The sequence below is a fragment of the Wolffia australiana genome, chromosome 13 (assembly GCF_029677425.1).
Source record: "Wolffia australiana isolate 7733 chromosome 13, ASM2967742v1".
NCBI classification, from domain to species: domain Eukaryota; kingdom Viridiplantae; phylum Streptophyta; class Magnoliopsida; order Alismatales; family Araceae; genus Wolffia; species Wolffia australiana.
The window spans coordinates 14902774-14925022 of NC_135847.1; the positions used below are offsets into that span (position 1 = coordinate 14902774).

General features: G+C 40.6%; 4 protein-coding genes and 1 non-coding gene across 7 annotated transcripts in view; 2 read left to right on the forward strand and 3 right to left on the reverse strand.

The window, feature by feature from the left end:
• Positions 1–241: 241 nt before the first annotated feature.
• Positions 242–4608, forward strand: LOC144711343 (hemerythrin HHE cation-binding domain protein). 3 transcript variants are annotated; one of them, XM_078585318.1, is made up of 4 exons: positions 242–839; positions 1809–1963; positions 2939–3221; positions 4387–4608. In XM_078585318.1, exons 1-4 carry the CDS (start codon positions 323–325, stop codon positions 4422–4424), a joined length of 993 nt encoding a protein of 330 aa, XP_078441444.1. In that variant the 5' UTR covers positions 242–322; the 3' UTR covers positions 4425–4608. The 3 variants fall into 3 exon arrangements, with proteins under 3 accessions (XP_078441444.1, XP_078441443.1, XP_078441442.1); XM_078585317.1 differs by having other exon boundaries at positions 244–839; positions 2939–3278; XM_078585316.1 differs by lacking the exon at positions 4387–4608 and having other exon boundaries at positions 246–839; positions 2939–3636.
• On the reverse strand, positions 1704–1775 carry TRNAP-CGG (transfer RNA proline (anticodon CGG)). The gene has a single exon. It is a non-coding gene; the product is annotated as a tRNA-Pro (tRNA).
• A 1394-nt stretch (positions 4609–6002) lies between the features above and the next one.
• LOC144711026 (uncharacterized) lies at positions 6003–7793 on the reverse strand. Its single transcript, XM_078584936.1, has one exon. The coding sequence runs from the start codon at positions 7775–7777 to the stop codon at positions 6017–6019; it is 1761 nt and encodes a 586-aa protein (XP_078441062.1). The 5' UTR covers positions 7778–7793; the 3' UTR covers positions 6003–6016.
• A 1292-nt stretch (positions 7794–9085) lies between these two features.
• Positions 9086–12079, reverse strand: LOC144711027 (leukocyte immunoglobulin-like receptor family A protein). Its single transcript, XM_078584937.1, has 4 exons — positions 11926–12079; positions 10978–11067; positions 10377–10644; positions 9086–9488 (listed from the first exon to the last, which is right to left on the reverse strand). Exons 1-4 carry the CDS (start codon positions 11966–11968, stop codon positions 9221–9223), a joined length of 669 nt encoding a protein of 222 aa, XP_078441063.1. The 5' UTR covers positions 11969–12079; the 3' UTR covers positions 9086–9220.
• A 9004-nt stretch (positions 12080–21083) lies between these two features.
• Positions 21084–22249, forward strand: part of LOC144711341 (exocyst complex component SEC5A-like) — a 35279-nt gene continuing 34113 nt past the window's right edge. The window contains exon 1 of the mRNA XM_078585312.1: positions 21084–21580. Coding sequence (XP_078441438.1) covers positions 21176–21580 — 405 coding nt within the window. The 5' untranslated portion in view covers positions 21084–21175. The remainder of the gene's footprint in view (positions 21581–22249) is intronic.

The following is a 22249-nucleotide window of genomic DNA, read 5'->3' on the forward strand; positions in this document are numbered from 1 at the left end:
CCAACAAATCCCCATTTGCCCTATTAATGTTTTCCATCGTAAGATTAGCTTTATGAACAACATCAACAAGTTTTCCTTCCTAACAACCCATGTTGGCGAGTCTTGACTTCCCTTCAATCCCCCTCCTCAAACGGCTAGTAGCCGACTAGCATTAAAGAGACCTGCATTTACTCAACCTTCTACTTTCTCGGCTAGAACATTTAAAATCATCCGACGGCCCAGACAATCTCTCGACAACACCCACGTTCGCAACCCCTTCATTATTCTTCTTCTTCCGGGCCCATCCTACTGCAAAATTCTCTTTCTTCTCTTCTGTCGAAGCATGGGAAACTGCACGCCGAAGCCGGCGAAGGCGAGAGCTCCGCCCCCGCCTCCGCCAGCGGCGAAGGAAAGAGTGATTCTCTACGGCCCAGAAGGCTCTCTCGACGTTTCCTTAGTGAAAATCGGGCTGCTGTACAAGAACTTAGCCGTGGAGTTCTACGCTGCGAGCGACGGGCCAGTTCTGGAGAGCAACGGCGAGAAGGTGAGCGGCGCGCCGGCGAGAATTCTACGCTACGCCGACGAGAAGTTCGCCGGGCCGGCGGTGGCGCCGGCGGCGCCGCCCGCGGGCGCGGTGGCGATTGCCGCGGCGCTGCAGCACAGAAGCATGGAAAGGCATTTGGAGAGGATGGTGAAGTGGGGAGAGGAGATGGTTAATGGCGGAGTGAACTGCCGGGGAAGTCCCAAGCTTGAGATGAAGAGATTTGGGCGTGGTTATGGGCAGTTGATGGAGATGATGATGGAGCACGCTCGGATGGAGGAGCGCGTCGTCTTCCCCGCCATGGATAGGGTCGACCCTGGTGAGAATTTCCTGTTTTTCTGATTTTTCTTTGATTTCTGGCGATGGGTTTGGTGGTTTATCTTCTGTTTCTTGGGTGAAAGATGCGGTCTTTTTGGAGGCTTATGCGATAGTGGAGTGTTTTTGTTTCTGATGTGTTCGAACTGCGTTTTTTTTTTGAAGATTATGGAGTTCTGTTTCTTTGGAGGTTTCTACGATTGTGGGGTGTTTTGTTTCTTCTCTCTGATTTTTCTTTGATTTCTGGCGATGGGTTGGTGTTTTATCTTCTGTTTCTGGGGGTGAAAGATGCTGTTTTTTTGGAGGCTTATGCGATAGTGGAGTGTTTTTGTTTCTGATGTGTTCGAACTGCGTTTTTTTTTTGAAGATTATGGAGTTCTGTTTCTTTGGAGGTTTCTACGATTGTGGGGTGTTTTGTTTCTTTTCTATCGGGGCTGTGTTTTTTTTTCAAGATTATGGAGGTCTCTTTTGGAAGTTTCTGCGATAGTGGAGTGATTTCTTTCTTCTTTCTTTCTTCTCTGTTGGAACTGCGTTTTTTTTTAGATTATGGAGTTCTCTTTCGGAAGTTTCTACGACAGTGGAGTGTTTTGGTTCTTCTTTCTTGGAACTGCGTCTTTATTTTTCGAAGATTATGGACCTCTCTTTTAGAAGTGTCAACGAAATTGCAGTGTTTTGTTTCTTCTTTCTTGTTACTGCGTTTCTTTTTAGATTATGGAGTTCTCTTTTGGAAGTTTCTACGATAGTGCAGTGTTTTGATTCTTTCCGTTGGAACTTTCTATTTTCTGCAAGTTCAGGGAAGCGAAAAAAAAAGGAAGTGCAAAGGAGTTTGTTTTAATTTTTGGGGGAAAAAAAAAAGATAGTCTGTCCAGGGGTGTTGCGAGAATCGAACTCGCGACCTCTCGCACCCGAAGCGAGAATCATACCACTAGACCAAACACCCTTTGATGTTGAATTAATTTATTTATTTTTACAGAGTTATGCCGATCTGCCAACGAGGAGCACGCCAAAGAGCTGCCCATGATGAACGGGATCAAAGAATATCTCAAGTCCATCTTCGTCCTCGAGAATGGCGGCGCCGCCCACCGAGAAGCGCTCCTTAACCTCTGCCACCGCCTCCGTGTTCTCCAGGTGCTCTTCCTGCTTCACTCAAACTCTTGTTTCTCCCTTATTCTCCTCTCATACATTGTTCGCGACACGAGAGCTTGAATAAGCATAGAGGGATGGAGTGATTTAGCCTGATTTTAAAGTTCAGATTACACTTTCAATCTTGCGATATTGATGATGACATTTGGTCATTTTGTCATTTTGTCAATAATGGGTCGACATGGATCTTGATGTAATCGCTGGTCATCATCAATTGTTTGTCAGTGTCGTTGTCAAATTTCAATCCTATTGCATTCATATGTCTTTAATGAATGGTTGACATTGGGTCAATGATGCGTCAACATGGGTCTTGCCTTAATCGCTGGTCATCATCAACTGCTTGTCAGTAGCGTTGTCAAATTTCAATCTTGTGACGTTGATGAATGCTTGGCATATTGTCGATGATGGGTCAACATGGATCTTGTCTGAATCGCTGGTCATCATTAGCTGCTTGTCAGTGGCATTGTCAAATTTCAATCTTGTGGCGTTGATGAATGCTTGGCATATTGTCTATGATGGGTCAACATGGATCTTGTCTGAATCGCTGGTCATCAATAGCTGCTTGTCACTGTTGATGAATGTTTGATATTTTTCAATGATGGGTCAGGTCAACATGGGTCTTGACTTAATTGCTGGTGATTATCAACTGCTTCTCACTGTTGTCAAATTTCGATCTTGTGACGTTGATGATGACTTTGATGAATGTTTGACATTTCTCGATGAGGGGTCAACATGGGTCTTGACTTAATTGCTGGTGATCATCAACTGCTTGTCAAATTTCAAACTTATGACATTGATGATGACTTTGGTGAATGCTTGACATTTTGTCAATGTTGGGTCAACATGGGCTGAACTCTTTTGGGTAGAAAGAGTTGACTGGAGAGTAGCGCCCTTGCTATCAGCTATAGCTTTTAACACAATGGTAAAAATCTAATACTGTTTGCGCCCCCCCCCCCCAAGGTGCATTGCACGGAGCACTTTGCTGAGGAGGAGCGGGACGTGTTTCCACTGCTGGAGGAGATAGTGACAGAGGAGCCGCAGAGCCTGCGGCCAGCGCCAGATGAGCTTGTGGAGGCCATGGAGGCAACCCATGGGCACCTCTTCAGCTTCTTCCTCTCTGGGCTTCTTCCTCATGAGACCATGCAGTATCTAGACGTGCTCTGCCGATGTCAGGACCGGAATCGCATCTCTGTTATGCTCAGGACTGTAGAGATCAGGCTGGAAGATAGCGGGGGCATTGCCAGTAAGTCCCTGGGGGGTCTCCTCAAGGCCACACAGTTGCACTAGTACACAATATCTGGTAATATCATAAGTAGGCTATTGCTTCATATGGTGTGTAGGTAGTTAACTAGAAGAATAAGTTGGTTCTACCGTAGGCGCAAGGGAGAATTGCACACCTAGACCATCCCCAGGCTTTTAGCCTGCCAAGTAAGGGGAGGGGGGCTCTAATTTCGTTTTACTCCAGTTTCATGCCCCAGTAGAGGAGAGCTTTATAGATTACAGTGATGGAGGAGTATAACTATGATAAATCCCTTGACAAATATGGGGAACCAAAATTCTGTCTTTGTTATTTTTTATTACCTACAACTATGGTTTGCTTTTTCAATTGTAAACTCATTTCCGGAGGGAGAAAAATATATTGAATTTTGCACCTATAAGTAGTGCTCGCATGCCCTGATATCAGATGACGATAGAGGCAGATGCTCTACCAGATATTAAAAATGGGAATTTCTGATATCTGTCTTTTCCGATACTTGGAAATTGGATAACAAATATTGGTTGCTGCAGTACCAATATACATCTCAATGTTGTCATCCATCTTTGTCTCAAGGGTTGGGATATCAATTTTCTCAATATCCAACATATGAATTCAATAATTTTCCATCTTACTATGAAACATAAAAGTATGTAATTATGATTTTGGGTTTATATTTCTACATTCTGTGAATAATATTGCCACTGATAAGTTAATTAAAGAATATTCAATCAAGGTGAACAAATTGAAATTGTTGGAGAAATGTAGAAAATCAGATGGGTTACTTTAGTAGCCTGCCTCTGTCCAATCAGAATTTGATAATGCAAAATATAAGTCCGTGTAGACCAAGTCAAAACCATTGATTTGTATATTCCCAGTGTAGCAGTTAACATGCCAGGTATTCATTCAAAAAATGTTTAGCATTTTTTCTTTCTTTTTCTTCCATATGGGAGTGTGTTCTTAGGAAAAATCAATGGATATCTATGTACCAATTTTTGGCATGGATTCAATATCTGATATCCGGATATTAGTTTCCTATATTCAAATACCAGATTTCAATATCCAGATATCAAATTTAAACATCCTGTCCCAGCATCCAGATAAGCAGTCATTGCGACCAAATAGTTAATCTCTCTACTTGCTTTGATTCCAGTTATCCTGATGTGCATAGTTAAAGGAGACTGTCATTGATTCTGCCTGCCCCAACCTTCTGGCATAAACAGGAGGGCAACAAATTGACCTTCAATTGGTACATTGTGAGTTCTGGGTAGCCGACTTAGTGATCTTTGTGGCTTTTGTTGGCTTTAATGCTTGTGGATTATATCATTCTTTCTTTTTTGAATAAATTATATGAATCATTGAATCTTTATCTACATGATGAAATGCACTTATGAGGTACGAAAAATTATTCAGCTTTAATTTTAATTATTCAGCTTATGAGGTAAAAATACACAATGCATTGAAATTTTAATTATGAGGCAAAAATATTGACAAAAATTTTTCTCAAAGGAATTTCTCAGCTCAGAGTTATTCATGTTTCTTAAAGATCTTTGGAACTCTAGAGTAATTCATCATGTACCTATAGTCCCAATTGAGTGGAGTCACAAAGAGAATTTTGGGACATACCTCATAAAAAATATGCGCCCCCTATATCCAAGGAAAAATGCTCATGACTTTCCGGGGTGAAGTATCAAATTCTTTTTCCAGTTAACTTATTCCCAGCAAACGTTTTTGAAGGAAAACATAATTAGAAGATATTGACACAATTTCCCATTGCTAGAGTCTTTGCAGTTGAATGTTATTTTCACCTACTCCCACATAATACACACAAATTGGAACCATGAGCCCTCACCTATGTATTTATAGGACATTATAATATCAATAAAAAGTACAAGTGCTCTCGCTTATGTTTAGTAAAGAATATTTGAATCCGAGATGTTACATTGAACTAATGAGTAATGACAAAGACAAGGATAAGATTGACACGGGAATTCTCAAGGGACTAGCAAGTGAAAGTCAACGAGAGGTAGAAATTTCAACTATGAATGGTCTAGGTGAGTATGTGTTAAATGAAAAGAAATCCCCACTTGAATGTACCATACATTTAAGTCTGGACCAGACTATCTATACGACGAAAAAAACGAGGAGATGTACCTACACTAACTTATGACCATGTATCTCCCTGACACCAGAATATGACTAACGACTTCATCAAATAATTGGCAGACAAACTAGAATTTTCAAGCATCATGAAAGGGAAAAAAGTGAAAAGACTGTTCCGAAGGCTGAGGACATCAACTAATGCGATTTCTATTTTGCCATGGTAGCGGATGAAGAACTAGAGAGCACAAAAAGTTTTCGATTGAGTAGCTCTTTTCGAAAGATGATTGGCTTTGAAAGTCCAATATTTTGGATGCTTTGTCCAATAAAACTTTTCAGATTCAATTATTCAAAAAACATCTCGATTCAGAAAGTAATTTTAACACGAAATTGATCTAATTTCGATCCTCCCACAATCAAACAAACATAATCAAAACAGAATATTTTGGATGTTTTGTCCAATAAAACTTTTCAGATTCAATTATTCAAAAAAAAAATCCAGATTCAGAAAGTAATTGTAGCACGAAATTGATGTAGGATCGATTTTATATAAGATCTAATTTCTATCCTCCCACAATCAAACAAACATAATCAAAACAGATGATTTTCAGCTACAGAGACTAACTCCAACTACCTCATGCATGCAAAAAACCATGCAATAGCCAAAGATTGAGCTCAGAAAATCAAGCATCATAGAGGATTCTATTCACATAATCACAAACCAGAGTCGAGTTCCTACCGCATAGCGTTTCAATCAACAACCAGCAGGTGGCCTCGCCGAGGCGGCGTCGCATCTCCACCATCTTCCTCACCACCACCAGCACATCGTCCACCCGCCCGGCGCCGCACAGGCACTCGATCAACCTGTCAAAGCTCTCCTCTACCGGCTTATTACCAGCCGATATTGCCCTTCCCAGCCATAACAGCCCTTCATCTACATTACCCACATCACAGAATCCTCTAATAACACAGTCATAAGACCGAGACAGAGGTTCCACCTTCCTCATGACCATCTCCTCCATCAATGCCGCCGCCGCCGCCGGCTCCCCGGCCTGACAATTCCCCCTGACCAGCGCGTCGTAAGCGCCGCAGCCGGGCTCCTCGCCAGCCTCCACCGCGCCCCGGTACACGCCCATCGCCTCCCCCATTCTCCCCTCCTCTGCCAGCCCCTGAATTACGATATTGTAAGTGATCACATCCTTCTCTGGAGTCTTATACAGCATGGCAACCGCCGCCGACGTCGACCCATGCATGCACAACCCGGCCAACCTGGTGTTCAACGTGACAGAATTCCCTGCAAAACCAGAATTAAGCATCTCTTGGTGCAATCGTTGGGCCAATTCCCAGTCTCCCTTCTTCCAGAAATGGTCAACTAGAACGTTGAAGGTGTACTCGTTGGGCTTCAATCCAACAAGAGCCATCTCTTCAAAGAGGCTGAGAGCTTCCTCTGTAGAGCCCATCTTGCAGAGCCCGTCGATCATGGCGGTGAAGGTGGGCACGTCGGGGGAGTACCCGCGTCGCCGGAGCTCGGCGAAGATACGGCGGGCCTCGGCGACGAGCCCGCCACGGAACAGAGCGTGAATTATGGCTTGGTAGGTGAAGAGGTCCGGCGGGCGGCCGGCGGCGATCATCAGGTGAAGCACGGCGGACATCTCGGAGTAGCGGCGCTGCCTGGCGAGCTTGGAGACGAGCTCGGAGAAGGCGGCGACGCCGGGGGTGGCGGCGAGGCCGGCCCGGGCGGCGCCGCGGAGCAGGCAGTGGGCTTCGTCGAGCCGGCCCGCTTCGCAGAGAGCTCGAGCCAGTAAGCCCAGAGAGAGGGCGTCCCCGGGGACCCCGGAATTGACCATTCTGTGGTAGAAGTTGAAGGCGAGGTGTGGGTCGCCGAGCTTCAGAGACCCTTCCATGGCGGCGTTCCAGACGGGCAATGGCGGGGTGAAATTGAACACCGACCCGAGGAAGATGACGGCTTGGAGGGCTTCCTGGAAGGCCCCGGCGGTGAGGAGACGGCGGAGGAAGAGCGAGAGAGAGCGGTCCGAAGGGCGGCATTTCGTCGAACAGATGGCGGTCATGGCGGCGCCGCCGGCGCCCGCCGCCACGAGAGCGTCGAAGACGGCGGCGGAGGCGGCCGGGTCGGCGGCGGAAGAGGAAGAGGAGCAGACCCAGAGAGTGTATCTCAGAGAGAGAAGTGGGTCGAGAGATTGGCGACGGAGGACTTCGCGGAGGCAGGCGGGGTGGAAGAAGAGGGAAGAAGGGTAGCGGGAAGAGAGACTTTTGAGGAGATGTTCTTCCCATCGCGGTTGATCTCTGATGGTTTTGCAGATTTCTCTCGCAATCTTTGAGATTAACAAAGATTCAGCCTTTGGAGAACCCCCCGCGGGAATGAAGGCAACGGCGGAGATGGGGCGGCGCCACCGCGGAGATCGCACAACTCTGGAAGAAAACATAGTCGCCGCCCATCAAGGTATGGCGAATCCTCGCCCACTCCTTTTCTCTACTAAGTCTTCGGGAAGGATGACGGATGACGACTCAAATGAGGCCTTGATCGTCCTGGACGTGGACGATGGACGGGATGGGACGAAGATCGTCCCGTCCGATGTCCGGAATCAGTGCATGGATGCGGACGGGACGGTTTTTCGTCCGAGACCACCGGATGGGATTGTCCGAGTGGACTAAAACCATCCCGCCTGGAGGTCTCGGAACGAATTTCCGTCCCTATTTTCGTCCAACCTCGCGGACGGGATGATTTTTTCATCCTGGGACGAAAAAACCGTCCCGTCCGCATCCCTGCACAGTATAGTTCCGGATCGTCCGGGACATGGATGGACGGGACGGGACGAAGATTGTCCCGTCCGCATCCCTGCACAGTATAGTTCCGGATCGTCCGGGACATGGATGGACGGGACGGGACGAAGATTGTCCCGTCCGACGTCTGGAATCAGTGCAGGGACGCAGACGGGACAGTTTTTTCATCCGAGACCACTGGATGGGACGGTTTTTTCATCCGAGTGGACGAAAACCGTCCCGTCTGGAGGTCTCAGGACGAATTTACACCCCGATTTTCGTTCAACCTCACGGACAGGACGATTTTTCATCCAGGGACGAAAAAACCGCCCCTTCCACAGCTCTGCACTAGTATAGTTCCGGATCGTCCGGGACGTGGACGATGGACGGGACAGTACGGGACGAAGAGCATCCCGTCCTATGTCTGGAGTCAGTGCAGGGACGCGGATGAGATGGTTTTTTCGCCCGAGACCTCCGGACAGGACAGTTTTTTCGTCCTAGTGGACAAAAGTTGTCCCGTCTGGAGGTCTCGAGACAAATTTCCGTCCCAATTTTCGTCCAACCTCGCGGATGGGACAATTTTTTTCATCCTGGGACGAAAAAACCGTCCCGCGGCATTCCTGCACTATATGATCTCTCTCTCTCTCTTCACTCTCAGTCTCCACTCTCTAGTGTTATTTTATGTGTTTTGAAGATAAACAAGAGTTCCCGGGATGTAGAGAAGAACGGAAATGGTCGAGGAAGAGGCCGAGCAGAGGGAATAAGATAGATCGAGGATGAGCAGCCTGGAGATGTGGTGAAGAAGAGAACAATCAGGAGAGATCGTACCATAAGGTGAAGGACGAGGTTCGGATGTAAAGGGAAACATGGGTAAGGAAAAGGACACGACTGCCCTTTAGTGGGAATTAGGGATCATATCAATCTCTCGCTCCGATGACGATGAGTCAAACATGGACGATGGTATTTGGGGATGACGACAAGAGAGACAAGCTTCGTGCTGATTGATTAGAGTTATAAACATTGGAAAACTTTAGGCAAACATGATATCAGGAACATAATCCATCTCCATGATTGAGAGTGGGGTACGCTCGTAGAGTTGAACTGGGTTAATGCCGCTTCTTCTCCCTGTCCCTGCCATGACTCCTCCCATCAGGTTCGGAGGCGCGCTTGTCGCGCTTCCTCTCCTTGTCCTGCCTCCTCTCCTCGCGCCGCCGCTTCTTCCTGCTCTCGCGGTCCTCATTAGAAGCTCTCTCCGGCGACCGGGCAGGCTCTGCTGCCGGAATCACCGGCGGCACAACCTCCTTCTCCCTGTCCTCCGCCTCCTCCTCTGCCGCCTCCTCCGGCGAGTTCGGTCTGACCCATGTCTGATGTCCTCTGAAACCCAGCAAAGAAACCAAAACAGCAGCCATGGTTAGATGTAGTTCCGGATCGTCCCGGACGTGGAAGATGGACGGGACGGGACGAATTTCGTCCCGTCCGACGAAAAAAAAGATTAAATCCAGGGACGAAGGACGGGACGGTTTTTCGTCCAACGATAAAAAAACCGTCCCATCCAGTCCTCCCGGGACGAATTTTCGTCCCAAAATTCATCCTGGACGAACAGAACCCATTTTATATTTTTAATATATTAATATGGATTTTTTCCAAGTTTTTTAGGGAATTACTGCGGAGATAGAACGCAAAGGGACAGATGTAAAATTATTTCTGAGTGGCCTACTTGCACGCACGTAAAAATACAGGGACTTTGATGCAAATTGTCATTGCGAGGCCATGTGGCAACATCTCAACTGACAGATGTGAATCCAGCGGATTTCCGTCCAGATTCGTCCGTCCATTGTCCGAAACCTCCGGACGGACGGTTTTTTTGTCCCACGGGACGAAAACTGTCCCGTCCGGTGGCCCCCGAGACGAATTTTTGTCCAAAAATTCGTCCGTATCCTCGGACGGGACGATTTTCTCGGACGAAAAAATCGTCCTGTCCGCGTCCCTGCACTATATGGGTAGATCTTTCACATTTGCAGAACTGACGAAAACATTGACAAAGATGGCAAAATTGGAAGATGATGATGGCAAAATTGGATGAAGAGGACAAGTGATTCATCATCGAGAGTTGGATGACGAGCTCTACATAGATGGAGAAATTGGAAACTGGATGACAATGTTGATGACAATATGTCATTGATTACTTGTCATCTTCGTCCAGGATGGTTGCCAATCATCCACTTGTCATCATAGATTGCGGATCCTGACAGAATAACTTACTTGTACAAGCCGAGGCCTTGAACTTGCGCTGCCTCGGCATGGCCGGCGCCAAGATCCTCGGCCGTGGAGCCCCGCTTGGTGAGCTCTGCGTACTCGTGCTTGTCCAAGCGGTTTCCTTGTGGCCGAACCGCCCGTTTTGGGGCCAATCCGAGGGCTTCCCGCATGGCCTGCTCCTCTTGATCTTTGATCCTCTTTATCTCCTCTTTCATGGCGGCATCGTCTGCTGCCTTGTTTTTCTTGTCCCTAGCGTACCAGTTTAGATCCTTCCCTGCAAGCAATTCACCATTACAAGGGATTGACAGTTTTATGGAGCTGGTTTTCTAAACTTGACTTTGAAACGTCAGTTGATCGAGGCTTTTATGGTAGCTATGCTCTTATTTTTCACAAAATTTGAGATACTTTAAAGTTTATAAGGTTTTCCTCATCAAAAATACTTGTGCTTTTCGTAGGTAAGATGTGATGCATTTTCCGAGGTCTACTGAATTGAGTTTAGCTTTGGAGTGAATGGAAAACAGAGAGATAAGAATATCAACTGATGAGTTGAACTTACAAATGAATTAGTTTTAATTAATGAAAAGTAATTGGATGGAGGTGGAAGTACCTTTTTGCCATCTGCCGACGGGGGCCATGACACTATGACCAAGGTAGTTTTCTCGATGCTTGTCAACTTTGACATCGTCCCAAGAGAATTCTATAAAGAAGAAATGAACCTGGATTAGCAACCAATGTGGCAGAACCACCCAGCTAGAATTGTACTAGGTGATGAAACGATTAAGCGATAAAATTTCGTCAGAAAGCAAGAAGGGAAGAAAGTAAATGAAAAAACTGTATAGTTGTACCATTGCCTGCTGCCACATGTAGAATATATAGACGACGGTTAAATAAAACAAGAAACAAGAAAAAACTCCCGGGACGAAGAAAAATGAAGATAACATTAATCTAAATTTATAATGCGTTCATAATGCATTTGAGTCATCAGATATAGAGATGGATTTATATCCTAATTTATGATGCACATGTACACGAGGATCGGAAATAGAGATGACACTATTATCCTAATTTATAATGCGTTTGATTCATCAGACGAACATCAAACTTTTGCAGCAGCATCGTTTAGTCTTGGATTAGAACCGGCCCCTGACATTAATCGAAATTCGGGCATGCGTAGAAAGAAAACATCTAACGAAGAAGTGAAAGTGATAATCAAGCGCCCAGATGTGAGAGGAAACAAGGGGCGAATGTCCGCGCCTCGTTTAAAAAATACTTATTTGACTAGCTATATTGATGAAAATTGTAATAACCCTTATCCTTCGAGATAGTGGAAAATTTTTGCGGGAAATTTTCTGACCCCCGAGGAAAGAGAACCTAGAAATCACCGATCGCCCAGTTTTGGGGCAATACTTAGGGTAAAGTATGCAGATCCCATCAGACACAACTAAAAACCACATTCAAGCATCAAAATCAAACGAAATCAAGCGTTTCAAGTGCGAAAAAACTGAAACGGAAACCGAAACCGATTGGGAGCTGAATCGAAGGGGAAAATCCTTACGATCTCGGCCGCCTCGAACGCCTCCTCTGGACGGATGATACATCTTCGACTTCTCCTAGTGTACCTTGATCGAGAATTCGCGACGAGGGAAACTGATACCGCCCCGCGTTCTCGAGATAAATGATGTAAATATTCCGCAGCAAACTGCTTTAGTTTTTCCTTATATAGTGTATGAAATCCCACAGTCTGTGAGAAGGACGATCCGATCCGATCCCCGGACCCGAACGATCCGACGATCATATCAATTTCGATCGACCGTTTACTTGATCGAACCCCACAAATCATGAGATCAAGTAGTTAATCTGATCTCTGATTGGACTGTTCGTGCATTAGGTATGGCAATCAGTTGTTCATGAAGATCATCATCCCCTCTTCAATTGTCATCGTCAATTGTCATCGTCCCCATCATCACCCATCGTCTCCGTCATCGTCCCTCTTGTCACATCCCTTTAGTCAATTTAGCTCTTAATGCACGGTCATTCAAGTCAGGTTTCTTTGTTATTGGGATAGGTGAATTCTTAAAGATACTCCCACCGAAGGAACTGGACATGAGAGTTTTTCATCTTCCAGCTCAAGCAAGAATAAAATTAAAGAAATGACAGAGATGGATACATATTTAATCTTTATTTCCAACATATCCACATGTATATGATGACTCTTTTAATAATGAAGTTTTTACATACAAGTAAATGCTTGATATTCACATGGGATTAAAACTTGGTCGTGATCAAGTGCTTTTTTGGATTATCTCATATATTTTCAGTATTAGTATTTCTCACAATATTGAGATTGTGAGTCTTCTTAAATGAAAATAATAAGATAGGGGCAGCTGGGCGTACTTGCTATATCCATTTGTCCATGCACGGCTCATCGGTGCTATCAATTCAAAACGGACGGTTCCTGATTTTGGTTTCCACAACCAAAACCATTCTCCTATGATTTAATCCATAAACCCAATCTTTCTTATTTCGCGGCACGCAAAAAAAAGGAGGAGAAGGGGCAAGTTTACAAGCATCAAACAAAAACAAATGAGATCATCGAATTTCATATAGAAACAAAGTGAACCACTTTTACTCTCTTCTCAAAGCTGAGGGGCGAGTTTAGGAGCAGGAGGACATATGTTTTTTGTCCCTTTTGTCCAGTGGTTAGGCCATCATATTTTCATGTTGAAGACAAATGTTTGATTCTTGTAAGGGATAGATACTTCTTCTCGGTCGGCAATATCATTGTTGATTGATCGCTCGCTATCTGGTTGGGAAAAAGTGGTCTGAAAACTTCCAACAAGCAAAACAAGATGATATCACCACTTCTCATTTACTTTTTTTCTTTGGCTTTTATATTTTTCTTGACTTTGACTTTCTTTAGAATGTGTATTCACTTCGCCCCTTCGTTCTTGCCATCATTTCTGCTCATTTGCATGCTCCTAACGTTTCTTCTGCTCATTAATTGCTCCTAGAGTCGCTTGGAACCTTTAATAGATTATCAAATCTCCAGCATATCAATGCGTGGATCTTTTATGTGAAATTTAACATAACTTCAATTGCACATATCTTTCCCCTCCCCCCTTTTCTCTATGACATTGTTTACTCAATGAGTGTAGATTGATGAAAAAGAATTGTCCAAGTCAATCTGTATCATATTCTTCTAACATATTTTTGTTGATCAAAGATTGGCAAGTGAAATGTGTTGGGTTGTAAAGGCCTAGATCTGGATGAACAAATCAAAACGATATGATGTGGAAGACATTTGCGAAGTCGCATGGCATTGATAAAATCATTAAACGAAGTACCTTTACATGGATCGCATCCTTGATTTCTTGGATCCTAGAGCGAGCCGAGTCGAGCTACTCAAATGTGCAGCCTCTAGATGTATCCACGCCATCCTCGGCACGTTGGAATTCCTCCTCATCTCAACGAGCCCCGTTCTACCTCCATCGTCGTCATTATGCCGTCCCGATTGCATCAGGCATGGAGCGGTGGTGTGGGGAGAGAGGAGAAGAAGGAGAAGGCCCTTGAACAATTCTGGCGTGGGTGAATTTCATTCAGGGCATTCCCCTATTTGTACTAAGTGGGTATTTTTCATAAAAACCCCCAAAACTTAAGTATATTTTCTGATATCCAAAAGACCATTTGTGTGTGACCCTCTAGGCCCATGTATCAGTTTAGTTAACGACTCCAGCAGCCCAATAACCTTTATTGATCTTCCAAATTAATTAACTACATCAACATATAGATTAATTAATGTCGGATCGATTTGACCCAATCGATAGGTCGAGTCTCCAACACATGGGGTGCCAAGCTACACCTCGTGTTCTAGAAGATATAAAGGAGTGTGTATCGACTCACTTCATGGAACCTATTCGTCATCAGTTACTGTGTATGTATAATCCCTCATCCATTTGACGCTCCTTGGATGACTTAGGCTATGGACAACTGTCAAACCCTAATTGGTCATCCGAGTTAGTATTGTTGCATTCAAAAATAATCAGAGAACTCTTTTTCTGATACTTCACTGCGTTCGCCAAGGACTTCATCGAATTGTCTTCCTTGAGCTGTCACCTCTTATACCGAGGGTGGACAATCCCATTTTGACCACTCAATCATCTTCGTGAACTTCTTGATGTACCCAAACTAAGACTGTTTAGAATCCCATGATTAGAGACTCGTTGGCCATAGTCAAAGTACAACCGTTTGTCCACAAGATGTCTTTGGTGTCTCAAGTCTAAGGACCACTTACACAACCGTGTCGTGAATCGACCTGATTGAAAGTTTGGTATAATACTATTCAGGGATTTGTATGGATCAATTCAGTGGACTCTTTCCACTAAAGAGCACCCACTTAAAGTGACGGTCAGTGTTTTTCCAAAGATGATAGGTGGAAGATTGTTTTTTTAAACCTTGCGGTACAATTGAGTTGTCACACCTCTAACCCACCATCCAGATTATACTAGTACCCCTACCAATCAATCCTATTGGTCAACTGAACCAACCCAACCCAACCCTGCATGACGGAACCCAACCCTACCCTTGAACTCTCAATACCAACCCCAAAAAACATACATTCATATCCCAAATAATATTACAGAAAGACTAACTGTAAGGTCATACACCAAGGTCAACATCCCATAACAATGGCCACACAACCAGCTAACTTGTATACTTTCTTAGAATGAAGAAGTAAAAAATTAACTTCATTAACACTAGAAACTTAAGAAAATGTGTTATTTATGACGAGAGTAATGTAGACCGTATTTTGGGAACAAGGGTATCATAAAATTACACAATGGCTCGACCCTTCCAAAAGCTTCTAATGTTTGTCTGTGCCTCATATGCCTGACATGTTGAGTAGCCCTGAAAAACTTGATCATAGCAGGCTGCATCACCCCTCTTAAAATAATGTCATTCATCTATCTCAAATGTCATGCCTTTATATCATCAATATTTGCACATGATGTGTTATCTCATTGGTCTTTCTCAATTGCCCTTTATTCCATCACCATAAAATAAAGTGACAGGCACTACAATTTCCAAACTTGGACAAACAACTGTGATACATATGATGCAATGTGGAGCCATATCAATAGTGTCCCGTTGCATGCATGATACAAACATGGGTTTTATGGGGCCTGCCTTCAAAAGTTGGGGATACCACAATCAGCATTATAAATGTTGTAAATGCCCTAACTAATGCATGTCACACTGTGTATTGGCACAAGTCCTCAAATTTCCACGAGGTGATGTCAGCCTCAATGGTAGGTTTTTGACAAGCATTTTTATCCACTTCACAAGGAACAATGCATCTTTGTTACCGTGATACTTGCATCTTCACTTTGTACAAGATATCTAAAATCCCCGGTGTAGAAGTCAACACTTTGATGACATCGCTTAAATAGTTAAAACATGCATTTTATGATTTATTTTACTATTTATATCCACACTATGCACAGAAATTAATAAATATAATTTTCATATAAATGATCTTAAGTCACAAAATTTAAACATAGAATGAATGTTTTAACAATGATAATAGATTAAGATTATAGGTTTCAAAACATTAGGTCAAAAATATTTTAAAAAATATTCACTTCACAAGGAACAATGCATATTTTTTACTGTGATACTTGCATCTTCTCTTCGTACAAGATATTTAAAATCCCCGGCGTAGAAGTCAACACTTTGATGACATCGCTTAAATAGTTAAAACATGCGTTTTATGATTTATTTTACTATTTATATCCACACTATGCACAGAAATTAATAAATATAATTTTCATATAAATGATCTTAAGTCACAAAATTTAAACATAGAATGAATGTTTTAACAATGATAATAGATTAAGATTATAAGTTTCAAAACATTAGGTCAAAAATATTTTAAAAAATATTCACTCAGAAAATATCGTGTTGAAAAAAACGATTTTTTTTATAATTAAAATTGACATTAAACATAAAAAGCAGATATATTCAGATGAGATCGACATGGATGATGATTGGGCATAGATCCACGAGATATCAAATTTATAAGCGGTCTAATTGATTTCATAGTCTCTCTTTATGAATTTTTTTTATCAAATTATAGTATTTTGTTAGGTATCTTTATTACGATTAATTCAAAATTTTAACTTGGGTAATATTATGATAATACTTATTTACATATCAAATCATAATTCATTTTCTAATATTTATATATAATATCATAATTACTTTGTGGAGATTATCTTGGTTACATAAATGATATGATTTAGATGGAATCAACGACATGATCTAGGTAAATATCATATATTTTAGTATGCAAGACAAAAAATCATAGACTGGAAAAAATAATTTTATCAATCAAACTGTAATTATAATTTCCTGGCGAAATTTGAAATAAAATTTTTAATAATTTATAAACTTAAATAATATTTATAAATTTATATTCCTGTAATAAGAAAACTGGAAAATTGGGAAATTACATAAAAATTTGTTGGCACGTGTGTATTGAATTTAGACTCATTTGATTTAGTGAATTAAAATAATGCAAATTTATAAATGTTATTGGAATCAAATTAGTCAAAATTCAGTATATCCGTGCCAACAAGTTTATAAAAAAATCCCTGATTTTTCCAGTTTTTTACTATAGGAATAAAAAATTGATGGACTCAAAATTTTTTCACCAATTATGGGAATTATAAGCGCCTGGAAAATGTCTAAATAACTTAAATATAAATTATTTAATTTATCCCTTCCATTATCTTCATGTGAATACCCTTCATCTCAAAATTGTATTCCACGTAGGGATGTAAATCCTTGGTTAACCTTCAGAAAATATTGGGGATCAGATCACCATCGACAATTATCTTTTATGATCTGGAAGAAAATATGGAAGAAAATATTGAGGCATGTTAGATGGTACGTGATGTCTATGTTAATGTTGGTACTGTCTAAAAATGACTTGAAAATTTTCTTCCATATTTTTATTTCATTTATTTTAACCCTGTTCAATGAGCTACGTTTTATCCGTTATTTCACCTGGTTATTTAAAATACGACTAAATAAACTACTAGTTATAACATTCATGACTAATAAAAATCACGTTTTTCACAATGTTTTGGCAGTCACTTGTTGCCTCGAATTAGAAATGGTATGCAGGCCCACACTTTGCATGATTTTGACATGAAAATCAAAAAGATCACAGGAAATTAAATCTTTAAAGAATACAATAGTATTCTAGATCCCAACAAATAAAAATGCCATTTTTTCATTACTTTAAGCCACACACTTTTAAAGTTTCATCCATTCCTCCTCGCCTATGTTTGATGAATTGTATTCATATTTATCCATTTCTCTATTCCCTCTGCTCCTATTTTTTAACTACTTATTGGAAGCACGCTCACTGTCTGTACATAAATGGACTCTATATACCCCAATGTAGCTATATTCAGATAAAAAGTTAAACCAATTAACTAGACAGGGTTCTTGGGCCACAAAACAACTATGACCTTGCCAAAAGATGTCATCAGTTATCTCTTGGGCCACTACTGACACATTTTAAGCTTTTTTTTTGTGATGCAAATTGGTATAAACTGGTTGCCATTTCAGAAGAATCATCAACACTGAAGTAGTAGAATTATAACCTTTGAGTATGTTCATAATTCATTGGATAAACATTTGGCTACTGATACTTTTTAGAATAAAATTTATTTGTGAACATTTCTTTTGATTGGATCAACATAAAATACACAGTAACACGTTTTGTACTATGTTTAGACACATTTGTAAATGATAACTCATGAAAATAAATTTATATTAAAGTTAAATTAAGAATGTAATATTTGGAAAGATAAGATAACACTTAGGTGTGTTCCTTATTTTTAAGTTATATAATGACAAAAGTAAGGTCTAGTCACTAACATCTGTTACTGCCAAAATTTAGGTTTTAATTATGTGTATAAACTGTTACAAATGGCTTTATTTAATTCAAATGTATCTCTAACTGTGTCATGACATCCACGACTTCCACATTGTTCATGTTGATCACCAATCCACTCGTCTAGACTAGTATCATTTTGTATTTCCCCTCTTTCATGTGGTTTCTCTCTCCTTCACAAGGGATGGAAGCCTCTCTTCTTTTTGGATTTCATTTATTATATTATTATCCATAATTACTGCATTGTTATTCATAATTAAAATATGATTCTAGTATAATCATGGTACAATGAGTTCATCCATATATGCAAATAAAAATTTCAAGAAAATCACTAAGCAGATTCCAGGAAGGGCACTGGAAAGAACTTGGCAAGAACTTTAACATAAATAAGGTCTGCATATATCATTCGGATAATGTTATATGCTAAAAACGAATATTAATTTATTTTTTTGAATAAAGAAAATATTAAGATAATAAAGTCTAATGATTTGTCATAAATTTGGATGACAATGTCACCAAGGAAAAATAGAGATAGTAAAATATGTCAATCGCTTAGATGGAACAAGAAATTTGAATGTAGAACACTGCACTGTAAACTACGAGGAAGGTAAAACAATAAAAATAAAAATACAAAGATCCTTGGAATCTCTCTCTTTTTCTACATATCTATCTCCACATATATTTATCTCTCTACATATATAAATCTTTATCAGTCTAAAACCCCGTGGAAGATCTGGAAAAATGGAGGAGAAGACCCTATATATTTAATAAAGAGGATATTCAGATAATAAAGTATTATAGTTTGTCATAAATTCACCGTGAGATTCAAATATCTTTTTTCTGCATGACAGGGTGACCAAGAGAAGATAGAGATATTAAATTCACCATCAAATTTCATTAAAATGTAAAGAGAATAATCAGATAATAAAGTCTAATAGTTTGTCATAAATTCACCATGAGCTTCAAACATCCTTTTTTTGGACTGCAGTGTGACCAAGGGAAGATAGAGATATTAATTCATGGCAATTGCTTAGGTGAAAGAAGGAATTTAATATAATTAACATAGACGATGATCAAGGTAAAACAATAAAAATAAAAATGCAAAAAATCATTTGAATCTCTCTCTCTCGACATATACATATCTCTCTCTACATATATACATATATATGTGTGTGTGGGTGTGTCTACATTAGTCTAAAACCAGGTGGAAGATCTAGAAAAACGGAGGAGAAAATGTTATATATTTTAATAAATAAAATAATCAGATAATAAAGTCTAATAGTTTGTCATAAATTCACCGTGCCCTTCAAACATCCTTTTCTTAGATAAAGGAAGATAGAGATATTAAATTATGGCAATTTCTTGGATGAAACAATAAATTTGATGCAATTAATGTAGACAATGAGCAAAGTAAAACAATAAAAATACAAATACGAAAGAAACCCTTTGAATCTCTCTCTCTCTCTACATATACATCTCTGATATTAAATTGTGGCAATTTCTCAGATGAAACAATAAATTTGATGCAATTAATGCAGACAGTGATCAAAGTAAAACAATAAAAATACAAAGGCAAAAGAAATCCTTTGAATCTCTCTCTCTTCACATACATATCCGATATTAAATTATGGCAATTTCTTAGATAAAACAAGAAATTTGACGCAATTGATGTAGACAATGATCAACGTAAAACCATAAAAATACAAATACAAAAGAAATCATCTGAATCTCTCTCTCTCTCTCTACATAGACATCTCTGATATTAAATTATTGCAATTTCTTAGATGGAACAAGAAACTTGATGCAATTAATGTAGACAATGAGCTAAGTAAAACAATAAAAATACAAATATAAAAGAAATCCTTTGAATCTCTCTTTCTACATATACATCTCTATATCTACGTATACACCTCTCTCTACATATACATGTATATATACATACATATATATTTCTGTTTATATCAGTCTAAAACCTCAAATACAAAATAAATCCTTTGAATCTCTCTCTCTCTCTACATACACATCTCTATCTCTACATAAACATCTCTCTCTACATACACGTGCATATATATACATATATATTTCTGTCTATATCAATCTAAAACCACAAATACAAAATAAATCCTTTGAATCTCTCTCTCTCTCTCTACATATACATGAATATATATACATACATATATATTTCTATCTATATCAGTCTAAAACCACAAATACAAAATAAATCCTTTGAATCTCTCTCTCTCTCGACATATACATCTCTATCTCTACATATACATCTCTCTCTCTACATATACATAAATATATACACATGCACATATATTTCTGTCTGTATCAGTCTAAAACCACAAATACAAAATAAATCCTTTGAATCTCTCTCTCTCTCGACATATACATCTCTATCTCTACATATACATCTCTCTCTCTACATATACATAAATATATACACATGCACATATATTTCTGTCTGTATCAGTCTAAAACCACAAATACAAAATAAATCCTTTGAATCTCTCTCTCTCTCGACATATACATCTCTATCTCTACATATACATCTCTCTCTCTACATATACATGAATATAAATACATACACGTATATTTCTGTCCATATCAGTCTGAAACCACAAATACAAAATAAATCCTTTGAATCTCTCTCTCTCGACATATACATCTCTATCTCTACATATACATTAATACATCTCTCTGTCTACATATACATGAATATATATAAATACATATATATTTCTGTCTATATGAGTCTAAAACCAGGTGGAAGATCTGAAAAGACGGAGAAGACGACGAAGGAAGAACAGCAGAGGATCGGGATCAAGGCGGAGGGAGGAAGATGTCGAGCGACAGAGACGATCTCGACGAAGACGAGCTACTCCAAATCGCGCTCAAAGAGCAAGCCCAAAGAGATTTGAATTACACCAAGAGGCCATCGGGAGGTCGTCCCGTCGTCAATCTCGTCCAGCCTCCTCCGCCTCCCCCTTTCATGGCGAACAGCGACCAGCGCAGATCCAAGCCACCTCCGAGGCCGCAGAAGGGGCGCTTAGAGCCGGAGGATGACTCCAAAGTCGAGTTTCTCAGCATCTCGTCCGGGGACGATGACGAATCTGGGGATTTGGGCCCGCCGACGAGGAATCGACGGGTCAGTGGAGGGAAGAAGGCCGGGAGAAGCGATGTAGGTAGTGGAGATCTTTGGGATGGTGACGAGCCCGCCAATTGGAAACGCGTCGACGAGGCAGAGGTATCTTACATTCGTTTTTGATACTTGTTTTTTTTTTTTCTTTTTCATTGATACTGACATTCGTTTTTGATTCATCCACAATTTTTTTTTCTTTACATTTTTTTTTACGGGCCCGTTGCCTCGTTCTGGGTTGTTCATACACATGAACGGTTGGAACACCCAAGTTTTATTTCGCGGTGGGTGCTCTTGATTGTTAAATAGTTCAAAGAATGATGAAAAAATCAGAATTTTCTATTGTTTCCGAAACAAACTTCCAAGTTACTTCGAAGATATGATTCACCGGTTAAGGATATGTTTGGAATGATGATGAACCAGCCGATTTGAAACGTGTCGACGAGGCAGAGATATCTTGACATCTAAAGTGTGCGCTGTTTGCTTCATTGGCACTGCCATTCGCGATTTATTCATCACCTATTTATCTATCTTGGGATTGATTTTCCCTCCGCTAGTCAAGTTTGCTAGCAGTCAGGTTCCTCGAGCTGAAATTTTCCTTCACATAGTTTATTTTGCGAGTCAATAACCAATAATTCTGTAAGTTATTCCTACGTATGAGCGGTGAAAGTATTCAATTTTTAACGTTTTTTTCGTTAAAACTTTCTGTTTACTTTTCATTTTTCTGTCCACTAATTAGATGACGAAGCCATATTGGTCTAGCTTAAGAAACTCTGG